Here is a 17,100-nt window from a genome sequence, read left to right as displayed (position 1 = left end):
TGGCGTTACGCAGGTGAAATGTTTTAGGGAAATGGCTTGCTGTTGTGGCCCCAGAACACATTTTTAACTGTCCAGCACACGCCCTACAACCATGTCAATTTATGCAGCAACCGTAGTCTTGTAGCAATGTTCTACAGTAACACTTGCTGCTTTATTCTATTCCAGGCGCATACATCATACATCATACATCAATAAGAAGTCTACGAAATTGTAGCAACTACAGCTATACCATTTAATATTGGCATATTGTGCACGTAGAAAAAACGGAGGTGGTTGCCACTGAAGAACATTGCATATGAACTGCACAGCATGACAGTGGTAAGAGGATATTCTCGGAATACGTCCTGTAAACACAATAGAAAAAATCATATGCGTGCAAGAGAAGCACACTATCAGTCCGTCGCTGCTACTAATGTTAATGTCAATTAACTACTCAAGAGCTTCTTCCAGCAAATCGCGCAACCGCTTGCGGCAGGCTTTTCCTCATGGCTGGTGTTGCCTTGAAGCTGAGGCATGTCTCTGAACCTCGGTTGCACTGGATGGTCATGAGGTTGCTCAGCATTTTCGTACTCAGGCCGTTGCGGCTCGATGTCTTGGCCTCCCCCATCTCCGAGAAGTTCCGCTCAATTGCAGCAGAAGAATGGGGAATGGCGAGCAGAGCAGTCGCCAGCTCGACAAGGCTGTAGCGAGACGATCTGGACGTCTTCAGTGAAGAAACATCATGCCAGAACCGAGTGACATCTGTCCCGTCTGCAGGAGCTTCTGGATCCACCTGGACCTGCTGCCACTGTTGCCGCAGCTCGTCGCACCTCTCTCTTGGGATAACTTGAGGGAACCACCGGGCAAGATACGCAACCCTGTCTCCACCCACCATGTTGCCAGAAGTAGGGCAGAGAAAGCTGGCAGCCTCGAGAACCTTGTCCTTCAATGGAAAACGGGACTGGGCTTGCTTGGCAGCCTGAATCCAGAAGTCATGGCAGGTCTCCAGGAAGGCGAGCTTGTTTTCTGCGTTGCGAAATACACGCTCGACATAGTGCTCGGTTTCGGTTCCGATGAACACCTTGCTCAGTTGAAGGTAGTTTTCTTGTCGAAGCAGGTTGGATGAGGACACAGGATGGCTTAAGACAACCTCGTGACGCAGTGCATTCAGGAGAATGGTCTTCGTCGCCTGCTCACCCTGGGAAAGTATGCAGTGGATCATTGGACCTTCCTGCTGAAGCTTCTCATTCAGCCGTGTAAACACCGGCAGTGCCGCCTTCAGGAAAAGCATCCGGGCCTTGGTTGACGGTTCTTGAATGGCCTTGAGAATGCTCATCGCTTTCGTGGTGGACGATGATGGCCCTTTGGAGAAGAACTCCTTCAGGGCACGCCACTGCTCAAGAACACGGCTGATCGATTGCTCAAGAGCGAGCCAACGAGTCGTTGCCAGCTTCACCATCTTGTGTTGCGGTAAGCCAAGGTTCTTCTGCACATCCTCCAATGCTGCACACCGTTTGGGGCTATGCTCAAAATGATATGCTATGTCCACCAGCAGTGGCTGCATCTCCTCATCATAAGATGTCGCCGCATTACTGGCACACAACGCCAACACATGGAATGGGCAGTACATTGCATTATGCTGATGGCTGCTCAGCAAGGACACGTGTCAGGACAGAGTTTTTGCTGCCTCTCATGACGTTAGCCCCGTCGCTGCAGAAGCACAGCACGTTGTCCCACGGTATGGCATCTTCCGTAAAGGCCCCAGCTAGCGCACTGAAGATGTTGTTGGCATTCGGGGCGCTGACCGTCTTGGTTACATAGTGGTACGTTTTCGTCTCGTTGCGGCAAATACGGACATCGAATGCCACTTGCTCCATCACGGATATGTCAGCGGACTCGTCAACCAGAATGGAGAATGGTTTTTCCTTCATCCAAGTAACAAGCTGGCTGTGGTAGGTGTTGGCAATCACCTCGACTGCTGCACTAGTCTTTGTGCGGGCAGCTTTCATACGCTGTGCAATAGCCGAATCTGGGCATACCTTTCCGAACAGTTGACTCAAATGGTCAGCCGTCGTGAAAGGAAGTCTGTGTTCCGCAATGAAAAAGGCCATTGACAGCTCACCATCAGTCACCGCTTGCGACATAGCAGAGGCCTGCGACACTGTAGCAGAAAGACTGGGTTGCATCTTCGTAGACTTCGCTCGCTTCTGATGAGCCACCGATTTTCCATGGCGCTCCAAGTCATATGCTCCTCCATTCCCAAACTCCAAGTCCTTCTGGCATATTTTGCAGAAAGCTTTTCCATCCGCGCGTTTTGATTTGGTCAGCCAATCTTTCAGCACAGGGCTCTCCTCCCAGACAGCTTGATAGCTCACACAACGTCGTTGCTTTTTGCCAGCGGGTACAGCAGCCACAGACTGTGTTTCAACTGCTTCAGTTTCACTTGCATCCGAGTCAGACGACGAATCAAACACTGCAATCCTTCTCTTCGTAGCTGCGGGTGGATGAGGTACGGAACCATCATCAGAGCAAGCGGAAAGATCGTCGTCACACACCAGAAACCGCTCCTCCGCACGACTCTCATCCGAAGACGATGTTGTGTCGTCGAACCAAGGCGTTCGCGGAGGCGTTGAATGCGGCGAATCCGACACTATCAGCTGGAAATCCTCGGAGTCTGAGTGACAGTCTGACGACATTCTGAAAGATGAAAAGTTAGACGTTCACGGTTGTGCAAAGTTAGTTACCTAGTTCTGAAGCGCTTTCCTGTTGCAAGTTCACTTTACCCGCTTCCACAGTGCTGCACATAGCAGATCGCGTATACGGAATTACCTATCGACGCGCATACAATCGCCGCTAGTATACGCGTCGATAGGTAATCCCGTACACTTCGCGTATACTACGTACTAAACACAGTCGAGAGTCTCCCGGCCAGACCTGACGCGCCGAGCGAGTCCCAGCAGCTAGTGATGATCAGTTCAGTGTCGCACTAGTTTTTGTTTAGTCTTTCGTTCAGAACTAACTTCAAAGAATGTCCTAAACACGTCTCGAGATATTTGTTCACCACTCCCTAGGCGTATACGCGTAAAAGACTGTAGTGAGTAACCTTCTGGAGCGAATGGCGGACTCTGCCCCGAGCATGAACTTCTTTTCATCCTGTTCAAGGTCAAATATTACTCAGTTTGCGTTGAAGAATAACAATTACATTCGTGAATGGCTGAACTGAGAATACCCTAATAATTTCTCTTGGATTTCGTATCCCAAGTTCCTCTACTTGGCTGGATAAATGGCCTCTTGACTTCATCATACTGGAATTGGACTTGTAGATAATAGCGAGTAATGAATTGGTGAGTGAAGTATTAGTTTATTATAACCACTCCATTACTGCAATACATGTACGTAGAATACTCCAGTATAGAATGATATGAAGGTCTCTGGATCGGTTCTAGAACGTCCAACAAGCGAAAACGTATCCTTTGTGATGTCCTTGACCAACACTGTAACGGCGACTTGTCCCTCCGAGAGTGCAACGGCACTTGTGATTTTGAGTTTTGGCTCACGGACTATGACTGCAGCACAGTGACCGGCCGGCCGTGCATACTACATGCAGTCTGTCTGTACAGTGTGTGCAGTGTGTACAGTGTGTGCAGTGTGTGCAGTGTGTACAGTGTGTACAGTGTGTACAGTGTGTACAGTGTGTACAGTGTGTACAGTGTGTACAGTGTGTACAGTGTGTACAGTGTGTACAGTGTGTACAGTGTGTACAGTGTGTACAGTGTGTGCAGTGTGTACAGTGTGTACAGTGTGTACAGTGTGTGCAGTGTGTACAGTGTGTACAGTGTGTGCAGTGTGTGCAGTGTGTACAGTCAACCAGGCCGCATGTACTGCATGCAGTTGCAAAGCTAGCTGCCTAGCGCCTGTAGCAACCGCCGTTGCTACAGGCGCTAGCCTGTACACCGTACATACTCCAAGTCCATGCAAGCACGCGGGCATTTTACAGCTCCATGTACGTAGATCTACGTGTACAAATGCCCGGCCAACTGGACTAAAAAGCGCTCAAAATAAAATAATCGATTGTCCCTCTTTGGGAACAAAATCGGTCGGTTTGTCGGACAGGCGATCAAAAATCGGACGATTTCCGAAAAATCGGAGCAAGTGGCAGTCCTGCATGGGGCCAACATTTTCGTACCACTCACCCTGGATGCAAGCTTAACTATGGGCAAAGTGCATTCTCTGCAGTTGAAGTAATAGGAAGAGAGCCTGATCGAGCCCGTCGCAAACTGCGCGAGGCGATTGAGATTCGTGATGCCAAGCCCCATGTGAACTTAAGCACCGGATGGGATTTTTTGTGAATTTTCTCAGCTTCCCCTGCTGCTACTTCAATATCACTGAATAATTATAATATGAGGCGGGTCACTCAAATCCATTCTGTTCCTGATGCCTCGTCGCGCGTCCCTGGTGGTAACAGTTTGGCATGGAAGTTTAACCTCATAGTGCATTGACGCATGGGGCTCCGTGCTCGCCTCCTGTAATGTGCTAGAATTAACACCATAATTATTTGGCATGTACCCTCACTTCCTAGAGCACAACGGCGCGCTCTTCTTCTCCGTGATGTGCACAGTTGCACCTTCTCTTCCCCCTCTGTATAGAGGTGACATAACTCGCATCATTTTATTTTTGGCGCTACACTCTGCGTAACGCCATTCACAGAGCACAATTCGCGCTACCTTCTGCTGCTTCTCCTCCGTGATGTGCTAGTTGCGCCTTTTCTCTCTCTCTGTCCCCCTCCCCCCCACCCCCTTCTGCATACTAGGTGACATAATTCGCATTTTGTAGAGAGGCCAGGTTAGGTGAACAGACATTTTCGGTACAGAGAAGCAGTTCCCTATTGGATTATGTGTGTTAGTGTTTGTTCGTTGTATTGAAATTTTAGGTATGAAACAGATGCATCGACAGTACCGATAATAAAAGCACACCGAAATTTTGTGAAATTACAGTACTGTAAAGCAACTTATTTTCGCTGGCGATATCATTTCGCTAATTTTGCCGCTTGGTACCAACTGGCCAAATTAAGTTGCAGGCCAAAGTTTGTCACCGAGGCAAATAATGCTTGATTGAGGCCTGGCTGCATGTGAAAGCAACACCTACCGATCGTTTCTTTCTAAACCCCAATCGGCCAAAGTATGATGACGGCCGAAAAAGTTTCAATTCGAGATTGGCCAAAGTTTCTCACCAGCCAAAATTAGTTGATATACAGAAGGCTATTTTGGCACAATTTATCAAAACCCTTCCCAGATGGAGAGCCTTTTCGTGGGTCTTTTCATAGCCATACCAATGTAGGATACCTTCCAATGCCCCTGGCGTGTTTCACCACTGTACTGTCTACAGCACATTTAGCACTGTGAGAATTGTAAAATTGTGCCAGCTAGGAGCTTGTAGCTGGTCAGATGAACCACTACATGAGCGAGTAATACTGGCAGTACTAAAAACTACTAAAACAATCTGCGTGCACAAACACAAGCACACTCACGCACACACACACAAGCGCGCGTGTCTGCATGTATGCACGCACACACTCACCACACACACACACACACACACACACACACACACACACACACACCACACGCACGCGCACGCGCACGCACACGCACACGCACACGCACACGCACACGCACACGCACACGCACACACACACACACACACACACACACACACACACAAATTCAACTAAAATAACACACTCCATACATCAATATTGCTCTAGCATAGCGCTCAGCATAACACAGTGCACCACATGATGCTGCGCGGCTTACACTTCTTCTTTTTTGCCTTTGGCGCCTCCGCTTCGCTACTGAAAGTAGAATGCACAAAGAAGAAAGAAGAAAGGACCTACATGTTTAAGTTACGAGTTATGACTAACAGTCCACCAAGGTAACGAGATGTATACTTATCGGCCCTTTCTTCTTTCTTATAAAAGTAACACTATTGGCTCAACATCCGATTTTTAATCAGCATCAAGAAGAGATTGAAGATGCATGAAAATGCTATGTGCATTCATGGCCAGTAGAGGCAGTTTGATAAACTTTACTGGCAGAAAATTTTGTCGGTCAATAATTTCGTCCAGCTCCAAAGAGAGGGAGTTCGTCCGGTTGTAAATTTCGTCCATGGATCATAAGAGTGTATTGAAAAGCAGAATATATCGACACTAGTCCGGCATTTAATTTAGTCCAAAAGCTCCTTGGACGAAAAAGACGCAATAAAATTGCAGACGAATATTTCTGCTGAGACAGTGGTGCTCCAAACACCAGAGTACTGAGTCCTGGGTGGCAGACTGGACACAAACACAGGTGACGGGTGACTGCTTGTGAATGTCAGTTCAAGTTTCCATGCACTTGGGATGGTCCTCACACAGCGTGACCACTACGGCGTTGCTCGTAAGTTAGCGTGCCTTTACAACAGTAGCCAGCTTCATGTGTGAATGAAAGTATGGCTCAGTATCATTATTATGCTGGGCAGGAGAAGATTCACCCGAACTCACTGCTATAAGCAGTGTAGCAGGACGGGGAAACCAATACAGAAAACCTGTCAAGGCAACCACTCTGATAAGGCGACCAGCTGCCCTAGTGGACCAATACATAACTAAGGCGTCCATAACTTTGAGGTCCGGACAACAAAGGTGTGAGCGTGCTTGCATTATTTTATAATTTTACTCACCGCTCAGAAGTGCCACACTGTTTCTCCTCACAGAAGTGACTTAGAACATGAACAAGCTCATCTTCGCTCTGCAGAGTGCCGCACATCCGAGCAACACGCAGGATCATATCCGAATGCCCAGCACCGACACACTGGCAGCACAGCTTCCATAACTCGGCCAGACCCACAGCCGGCTCGATAGTGCCGAACGACGGTGATGCCACGGCAAGTGTATCTCTGCTTTCAGCCAGCATACACAGACACTTGTCCGCACGGTCAGCAAGGAACTTCTTCACCTCCTGAAAAATAAAACAAGAAAATGGATGACCAGAAGAATTTTGAACATACACAATGAATGGAACACAATACTTCGCAGGGTTTCGTGAAGCAACCTAATTAATTAATGAACAATCAAAAAAAATTCAAACAGGTGGATGGGAAGCAATAAACACAACAGACCTGCCGTCTTCTCCGCACAGAATCAAATACAGAATTACAGATGATCGAATTGTGGTGACGATTAGAAACACACCCAATGGACGGCGGTCATTGCAAATAACAATAGGCCGTCGAAGTCTGACGCCACTGCTTCTCGACAATGGGTAGTTACTTGGCCAAGGGGTGACAAACAAAAGTCGCTTCACCTGCGCTTGTCGTGTTTCCAGTGGCAGCATGAACTGATCAGGGAGCACAGCATCATTTTAACTGGGAGCGCGCGGGTGAGATTATATTATTTTATTTCAACTAAGTTACTTGTCGCTGGGTTTGTAGTTTTCGCTTTCTAGAGGAGAAACTGAAGCTGACCTGTGTCTCTGTTATTTCTATCACCGCTACCGCTCATTTTTTTTGCTTCTGAGACCAGTCAACTCTGTGCTCGTTCCGGTGTCCAGCGGCCAGCGAAAAATCAAAACTCCTATATATGACCTCTTAGCTGCTGGTGAACAACCAGCAGGAAAACATTGCATGATGGCTTGACGGCGAAGGAGAAACTTCTCGAAGACAATTAACACAAATCATTTGAACTCGCGATCTTGCTTGAGCGCGAGCCGCAGTCAAAGTCATGCCGTGACCGTTGGAAACACGACAAGCGCAGGTGACGCGCGACTTGTCACCATTTGGCCTTGTAGCTATGTGTAACTACAAGTTTTCAGTCAGTATGACGTCAGCACTTGGACGACCTATAGAACATAGACAACTGGAGCATGTCCGACTAGGGAACACTATAATAATCTCAGTTCTTCAAATCAGCCGGCTGACATCCTACAAATTTGCCTTTGCATGCTACAAGTCCAGGAATAAATCTGCACCACTGTGAATAGGTCACAGAGGGAGTACATCCGAGTGCTGGGATCCGTACCATTGCACTCAGCATCCAGAAGAGTACAGCTATTGGAGTTTTTATTTTCACCCTGACGTACCGTAGACTTGCTCTTTGAAAGACTTGTCAGACACCGACGCAAATTGGGGCGCAGAAGAGAACCATACAAACAGCAAATAGAATCATGGTTCAAATAACCCAATATCTCTCCCGTCTACGAGGGAGATACAACGTGACCAGCTTCTGGCAGTGAGCAAGTACAAGTGTCGACGAGGAGACACTTTAAATAAGACAAGACGGTTGATTATTCTAATTAATCATCTGTCTACATCCACGAGCAGAAACCAGACGTATGCCTTCAGAAGGATTACGTCATAACACCACAGACTTTCCATAGCACCGTAACTGTGTGTTGCTTATCACTGTTGGTTTTGTCCACCGTTTCTCTTTCTCTCTATAGTTACACATGAGTTAATCACAATCTGCACCTGCATCTGGCGTCCCACGGAAGCGGAAAGGTGGTTCTTGACCAGGAAGTCGTACGACTCCTTGTTCTTGACCTTCCCGGTACGCGAACCCGTCGAATTTTTTAATGTTTTAATCTCACTCTAATGTCAACGCTAGATTTAGAATGTTCTCGCTCTGGTTTTTGTAAACGTCAACATAACCAAATTTTTAAAATTATTATTTTTAAAAATTTGGCGAAAGAGTAGTATTTCAACTGAAACTTGCCGGCAGGGTGCCCGGTACAGCGGTAGAACAAGCCTTTTTTTAATATACCCGGATATTCACCGGAGGACTCGGCATTCTTAGATCACCACTCAGTGATGTATTCAAACTGAAGATTGTCACAAGAAAAAGTTCTTAGAACCAACAGATTGTTGCTTGATGATGTGTAGATGCACGATTATTGAGAATGACCACATGGCTTATCTTACTATTAATCTGATTTCCATTGTACAAGTACAAGTACATGTACACACGTACAAACATGCACGTGCCTGCGTGAGTATGTGCGTGAGAGTACTCCTGCTTCTGCTCTGCTCAACACCCCCTATCATCCTGATCACGGATGGGCGCCCGAGGTTCAAGGCCCAAGGCGAGCACACACAATAACACACCGGCACGCACGTGTCCGGGCCAAAAAATGCTCTATGCTCTCGTCGTTCTTGGAAGGTTTTAAAAATGGAATACTTTTCTACACTTTTCTACAGACGTGACTAACCGTAGGAAGTGACTGATCATTGGCAATCTCCGCTTTCTGCTTCCAGAGTGCCACTTGCTTCCTCGCTACAGCATTCTGCTGTCCTTCGAGCTGCACGTGTACAGGTACCAATTCCCATTCACATGCGTATACCATACACATCCAAACACACACCATAAATACTCTCAAGGAAAAGGCATAAGTAAAGATGCAATTCAAAAATAGAGTCCCTAAAGATAGCTTGCATAGACCTCGGTCCTACCGGTGAGACCATCATACACAGACATGCTGCACGGCCTCTGTTCTAACATTGGCTTAAACGTTGACCCTAAACTCTTTCTAAGAGGCTAATGAAGGAGTCCACAAATTTTAGACGTGATTGTACAAGGCATACCATGGCAATAGCCCATGGTAACCATGGAAACGGAGTATGGATTTTTGCATTCCACAACCATGACAGGCTGAGAAAAACATTAGGACCTCATCACGATTTATGTGCCATGGTCAAAGTTCACTTTGGACAGAGTTTCTAGCGCTCCGACAGTAGCATGTGCGGCCATTTTGACAATTGATAAAATTGCACATATGCAATGCTCTGGACATAGTCTTGCATTTTGCACCATTACTTTGCCTTATAAAGACAATTGTTTTAAGAAAGTTCCCAACCAAAAGCACATTTGCAGCGCGATTTCTTGGATCCTACGAGACTAAACATATTTCGTTAATTCAGTTCAAGCTTGAGCTTATGCACGAAACCATTTGACAATTTGTATTCAACGCGAAGCAGATTCGTTTTTGGGTTTCGATTATCGCAGTGTGAGTGAGTGAATTAACTCCATGGTCACTAGAATGTTTAGACTTTGGTCTCATCTCTTACCTGGAAGGTACTGGCTTTGAACCAGCAGTTCGAGTTGTTGGGTATTTTGCACTCCGAATCACACCCGGCACAGTACGGATCGTGATGAGCACCGGATTCGCTGTAGAGTACACGCCACGGTGCATATCCGAGGTCCCGGCTTTCGCTGCTGTAGTCCTTCCACTCCTGTGCTTTGCATGCGCACACTGGCGGTAGTGGTAAACTGAACATCACTGGCTTGTCCAGTTTCGGGTTCTCCAGCTTACCCAACTCCTCCATGATATCCTTGCGGATATGCTGGCATATCGATGAGATCGGACGCAGCCAGTTAGAGGCGCTAGCAGCACAGTCAGGCGAGCACCGGAAGTTGATGCTGACCAGCATTGCACCTGACGAGTCGTAGTGAGCCAAGAAGATATCCACCTTGCCTGGGAACTGCTCACGGAGCTGCTCCGGCAGCCACAGCCGAAACCTGGCTGTGTTGTAGGTGAACTCACAGCGACTCCGGTCGGTATTTGTGATGTTCCACTTTCTCATGAGCCGTACGAGTAGCTTGAAGTAGGAGCTGTGTGGCATCGGTGTGTCCGCGTCGGGATACTTGTAGCTCAGGACGTCTTCATCAGGCTTGCCTGGTGGCTGAACCATGATCAGCAACGGTGTGTCAGCTGTGGAGAAGCAGACGTCGTTCGGCTCATTGTCCTGCTGGAAGCTGCGCAGGGCCTCCTCGATTTTCTTCGGCGGTCGACGGTGAAGAGCTGATGGGATGAAGTACTTTGCATGCGAGGCGTCTCCGAATTTGTACAGCAAATCCCAGTCGACCATCACATCCAGCATCTTGTTTCGAACTTCTTTTTCGACTGCTTTCCAGGCACACTCCATTAGTTGCCGGCGTGCTATACCCTTTGACCACAGATAGTCGCGCCACTCCGTTTCTGCTGTCCCTGCTTCCTTTGCCGTCCTGCCATCACCTCCGCCAGGATCAACCGGGTACATATGGCCAAAGACGAGGACGTTGATCTGCCTGATGAGCCACTGTGTGTTGTGGAAGATGATGTCATCAGGCTGCGGCGAGTTCTTGTCTGCCGGCCGATAGATGATGACACGTAGGTCGTTGTAGAACCGAAGAAGACGCTCGAACTCGGATGGAGCACCGTCCATGCCGAAGTCATCGCGGATCTTGCAGGCCTTCTCCACCAGTGTCTTCATCGAGTCTCGTGTTGTGTAGCCAGTGTGGGTGGGTTGTTTCTTTAGATACTCCATTATCATCTCAAAGCGAACCCATTCCGTCGGAATCTCCTTGTTTGCCAGCACCGATGAAACAGCATCCTGTAGCTTCTTTTGGATTCCTCGAACTTCTTGAGAAGCTCCGGACTCGTGGTTGTCCACAAGGAACAACCCTGCGGGATCAATGTAATCGCTCTCAAGCATACCCTGGAAAGTTGGTGACCGGCGGCAGAGCTTTCCCAGCTTCTTGAGGATATCAACCTTGTGCTCCGAAAGTGTCCTATCTTTCGACAGCTTATCGGCAAAGTTCCCCACCAATATCACAGGCGGGTAGTCAAACGCCTCGCTTTCCACAGCCTTGCCTGGGTTGCTGGCAAAGTGGATGGCTGTTAGCCAGTGCCGAATGTGGTCGATGTTCTCCAGCTCCTCCGGTACGTCCAGAGTCATTTCAGACAGTGTACTCCCTGACCACTTCCAGTAGTTCTGCTGTTTGGTGAGCTGGAAGTTCTCCGAGGCGTTGAAACAGAGAATATAGATGACGTAATCTTTACCCATCAGGAAATGCTGCAGGCTTGAGAAGATTGATTGGCCGCCGCAATCCCAAATGGACACCACCACTTCTTCTTCGCCAATGTCTCGCATCAGCTCTTGGTTCTCCAAGATGACATCGATGAGGCTCTGTGTCAATTCAGCTGAGCTGGGTGCTGCTTCTGGACCTTTGCCAAGTTTTAACGTTTGCTTGGACGCCTGCTTATGTCCTGACGATGCAGAGCTCCCCTCCGCGTTTGCCGGTGTTTGGGCAGTACGATGGGGTGCTGCTGCTCTTGGACGTGGTGAGTGTTCTGCTGGTGATGCTGCCTCTTGCGTCGCTGTTCCCGTACGCTGGAGGCCAGTAGACCCAGCTCGCTTCGGGATTTTTGGGATTGCCGCTTCTTGTTCCCGTTGCCGTTGCTGGTGTTTCTTCTCAAGATCTTTAGCCTGGACAAGGATGTCCGGAGTATAGAGGAATGCAGCATTGAACTTCCAATCTGTCAGGTTTCCTGATCCGTGGAGCACATTGCCATGATCAACAGCAAGTGCCGGTGTACTTGCCCTCTTGTCCACGAACTGCTTGTTCTTGAGCGAATCCGCCAGGCTCGTCTTGCCGGTTCCAAACTGACCGCAGAGGCTGATGCGGATACGGCGTACTCTGGTCAAACCGCTGCTCAGTGTCATATTCGTAGCTTCATGCATGGCCTTGTTGGACAGACCCGCACCTCGTTTCGCTGTAAGTCATCATCAACAACAACAACGATATGCACACACACGCATGAACATACACATGCATACCGGCATATACAAGAACGCTCAGACGCACACATACACAAACACATGCATGAACGAACACAAGCATATACAAAAACATGTAAGCAAAGTGTGTGACCAAAATCCGTGTCAAGTGTTTCGAGGCATTTGTATTTTGTATTCATGGATTCTCCACAGGCCTTTGCCTCACATAAGGGGAGGGGATTCAGGCATACCATCAACCCCATTCCATATTGTGTGCGAAATACCCTGAACATTCCAGGAAAGGCAAAACAATAAATGTTTCGAAAGTTCAGCCGGAAGTCAACTGCCTGAAAAGAGAAAAAAATGCTAACCCACCAGGACTTGGGACCTTGCTTTTCATGAGCAATGCTCTAACAAACTGAGCTACGGTACCAGGCTGAACCTAGAAGGGGCTGACAAGCACTTCACTCCAAAGGCAGCTCACAACACGTGCCACACATATATATATATGACATTGCACTGCTTGCAGTTGGGTCTTTTCCCCGTCCCCAGTTAGAGCATGGCTCATGACTAGCAAGGTACCGGCTGAAAGTCGTGGGGGGGGGGGGGGGGGGGTGGCATTTTTCTTTCTTTCTCTCTCCATTGTTTTTCTAACCCACCAGGACTCGAGACCTTGCTTTTCATGAGCAATGCTCTAACAAACTGAGCTACGGGACCAGGATGAACCTAGAAGGGGCTGACAAGCACTTCACTCCCCAGGCAACTCACAACACGTGCCACACATACATTGCACTGATTGCAGTTGGGTCGTTTCCCCGTCTCCCAGTTAGAGCATGGCTCATGACAAGCAAGGTACCGGCTGACATTTGTGGGGGGGGGGGGGGGGGGGGGGTGGGGGGGGGGGGGTGGGGGGAGGGGGGGGGGCATTTTTTTTCTTTCTCTCCCTCCATATTTTCTTTCTCCTTTCAGAAAAATTCACTTCCCCGTCAGATATTTTGAATTTTGAACTTCTCTCAATCCTATTATATTTATTTTAAAAAATGTTGGCATAATAATAATGTTCTTCTTCGAAGCAGACGAGACCATACACTGCTAGCAAACATGAGCATGAACAGTGCACCAGCCACACTCCATGATAGCAAGTAGTGTACTGTTCGCGCTGGTGTCAGCAAGCTTCGCTTGGTCTGGTCTGGGCCAAAGAAGAACATTATAGTACAATTAATGGGCCGACCAGATGAAGAGGGCATCCACGAAGGAAAGAAATCGTTGTTTGCAGGTTTCGGCACTGTTTGCTGTGAAACTCTTGGCAATGGAGTGCAAGCTGCCAGGATAAGGGGGGGGGGGGGGGGAGGGCAAAGCCTTACGCGGAGAAACAGGGTGAAGTACATCAATAATGTAACCATGCTAAACCAAGCATACACACACAGGCAGAAACAGTCACTCACCTGCAGATGAGTCTGTAGCCGTGCGACCCTTTTCAGGCGGAGTGGCAGAACCCTCATTGGGCTTGCTAGGCGACGACGTTGCTACGGCAGCAGGTGCAGCAGCAGCAGCAGACGCCGCAGCAGCAGGGGCAGACGCCGCAGCAGCAGCAGCAGCAGACGCCGCAGCAGCAGGGGCAGCAGTTATGGAAGTCACAGCAGCGGTGGCAGCAGGAGTGGGAGCTGTGGGAGGCATGGCGTCGGGAACAGCTGCCGCGGCAGGAGTACCTAGAGAGGAGGCTGGGATGTAGCCTGGATAGCAGAATAGCAGAGCATAAACATCACTCGTCTGGTTACATTTCCTAGTTGAGGGAATAGAAAAGGGAAATATCGGAAGAATATATGAGGACTGTCACCACCATGACTCGAACCAGGGACCTTTGCTTGAGGTAAGCCAGGCTCTAACCATTGAGTTTTGGTGTAGCTATCATTCCAGCAGAGACTGTTCAACATTTTCTTCAGACTTCGAACTATACGCGGTGATTTCCTCCGCTGCTCTCATCCAGTACATCATGCATGCAATTCCACACTGCTGAGTCTCCATTTGACCGTCATCAGCAGAGGAGAAAATAACAACACCAGAACTCTGTACACTGTGAGTACAGTGCAGTGCTCAATGAAATCCAACCTCATGAATAAAATAGCGCCGGGTGCTACGCAGCCCTCAGTAGTACTACATGTACAAACATTGGTCTGTGCACTCGAACACGGCGCTACTTTATTCATGAGGTTGGATTTCTCTGGCCAGCACTGTAAATGCTGTTCTGTGTCAGCCAACAGTTTTCTTATCCTTATTATACTTCGAAGTAAAAGTTTCAGTCTCCTCGCCGCATCCATATTTGTCGAGTATCCTACTCAAAAAAGATTACATACTCGCACTGCCATCGCAGGCTACACAACATGTTTTTCTCTTCAGAATTGGCGGCTGGCAGCACATTGCAGAGATCACTGACCATCATGTTGCATGAACTGTGGCAATACACCTAGTGAGAAGGCAGATATTGCCTGTGCCTATTGTGAAATAGAGTACAAGTGCAGTAAAACCTGTAACAAAAGACCACCGTGACTAGCGACCAGCCTGGTACTACAGTAAAACCTGTAACTAAAGACCACCGTGACTAGCGACCAGCCTGGTACTACAGTAAAACCTGTAACTAAAGACCACCGTGACTAGCGACCAGCCTGGTACTACAGTAAAACCTGTAACTAAAGACCACCGTGACTAGCGACCAGCCTGGTACTACAGTAAAACCTGTAACTAAAGACCACCGTGACTAGCGACCAGCCTGGTACTACAGTAAAACCTGTAACTAAAGACCACCGTGACTAGCGACCAGCCTGGTACTACAGTAAAACCTGTAACTAAAGACCACCGTGACTAGCGACCAGCCTGGTACTACAGTAAAACCTGTAACTAAAGACCACCGTGACTAGCGACCAGCCTGGTACTACAGTAAAACCTGTAACTAAAGACCACCGTGACTAGCGACCAGCCTGGTACTACAGTAAAACCTGTAACTAAAGACCACCGTGACTAGCGACCAGCCTGGTACTACAGTAAAACCTGTAACTAAAGACCACCGTGACTAGCGACCAGCCTGGTACTACAGTAAAACCTGTAACTAAAGACCACCGTGACTAGCGACCAGCCTGGTACTACAGTAAAACCTGTAACTAAAGACCACCGTGACTAGCGACCAGCCTGGTACTACAGTAAAACCTGTAACTAAAGACCACCGTGACTAGCGACCAGCCTGGTACTACAGTAAAACCTGTAACTAAAGACCACCGTGACTAGCGACCAGCCTGGTACTACAGTAAAACCTGTAACTAAAGACCACCGTGACTAGCGACCAGCCTGGTACTACAGTAAAACCTGTAACTAAAGATCACCGTGACTAGCGACCAGCCTGGTACTACAGTAAAACCTGTAACTAAAGACCACCGTGACTAGCGACCAGCCTGGTACTACAGTAAAACCTGTAACTAAAGACCACCGTGACTAGCGACCAGCCTGGTACTACAGTAAAACCTGTAACTAAAGACCACCGTGACTAGCGACCAGCCTGGTACTACAGTAAAACCTGTAACTAAAGACCACCGTGACTAGCGACCAGCCTGGTACTACAGTAAAACCTGTAACAAAAGACCACCGTGACTAGCGACCAGCCTGGTACTACAGTAAAACCTGTAACTAAAGACCACCGTGACTAGCGACCAGCCTGGTACTACATTTTCAAGCCCAACCGGCACTAGGCCGGTCTGGAGGTAGGCATAACAGGCCCCTTGATGTGACAATGTCGTCTGAGGAGTCACCCACCGCACCAGCAGATGTAGACCTTGCTGTGATGGACAATCAGGAGATCCGGCATCTCGCCAAGAGTCACAGACTGGAACACTCGGGACTTTCCCGTACCCAGATAGTCAAGCTTCTTCGCGACAACGGTATTGGTTCGTCGACAAACTCAGCAGGTCAGTCTGACAAGGTGCGCGATGTTGTTCAGCAGGCATTGGCCGATATTGCAAAAAATGTTAAAGAATTGGCCGCCAAGGTAGCCCTAATTTCTGCCTTGCAGTTGGAGGTGTCGTCCCTTCGAGGAGAATTGGCGGCTCTCAAAGAAAGGAACTCTGATCATGACCCTGTACAAACTAGCACACCTGAACCTCAACCCGTACGTGTACAACCGCCTGCTGACAGCGTCAGGTTGTACAGCGCGGCGGCACGTGCACAGTCGTCACAGGTGCGAGCACGGGATAACACATGGGGAGGCCCCAGCCAGCAGGCCAGTACTACACGACCCCAAACAAGTCACCCAGGCACTCAGGTCACGTCGTACTATGAAAACCGGCCCAAGCGCTCTGATCAACTACAGGGAGGATCCCGCACAAAATGTTGCGCTTTGTATGTGGGCAATGTCAATAGTGGGTGCACATCAGAATCGATCGCCAAATGGTGTGAACGCCGAAATATACCTGTCATCAAGTGCTCCGTGTCTGAGACAAAGTACTTCGGGTTGGCCTTTGCTCACGTAATTCTGCCAATACAACACAAAGCTACTGTTCTGGAACCGGAATT

The 17,100-nt window shown here is 48.5% G+C and overlaps 1 protein-coding gene across 1 annotated transcript in view; it reads right to left on the bottom strand.

The window, feature by feature from the left end:
- LOC135826525 (uncharacterized) overlaps positions 1-17,100 on the bottom strand; it is a 34,498-nt gene that overhangs the window by 5,064 nt on the left and 12,334 nt on the right. The window contains exons 3-7 of the mRNA XM_065339133.1: positions 13,989-14,276; positions 10,072-12,539; positions 9,216-9,305; positions 6,694-6,971; positions 5,793-5,830 (exon numbers count right to left, since the gene is read on the bottom strand). Coding sequence (XP_065195205.1) covers positions 5,793-5,830; positions 6,694-6,971; positions 9,216-9,305; positions 10,072-12,539; positions 13,989-14,276 — 3,162 coding nt within the window. The remainder of the gene's footprint in view (positions 1-5,792; positions 5,831-6,693; positions 6,972-9,215; positions 9,306-10,071; positions 12,540-13,988; positions 14,277-17,100) is intronic.

Source organism: Sycon ciliatum, chromosome 10, assembly GCF_964019385.1.
Source record: "Sycon ciliatum chromosome 10, ocSycCili1.1, whole genome shotgun sequence".
NCBI classification, from domain to species: domain Eukaryota; kingdom Metazoa; phylum Porifera; class Calcarea; order Leucosolenida; family Sycettidae; genus Sycon; species Sycon ciliatum.
The sequence above is the reverse complement of the archived record's forward strand: the minus strand, read 5'-3'. Positions and strand labels throughout refer to the sequence as shown.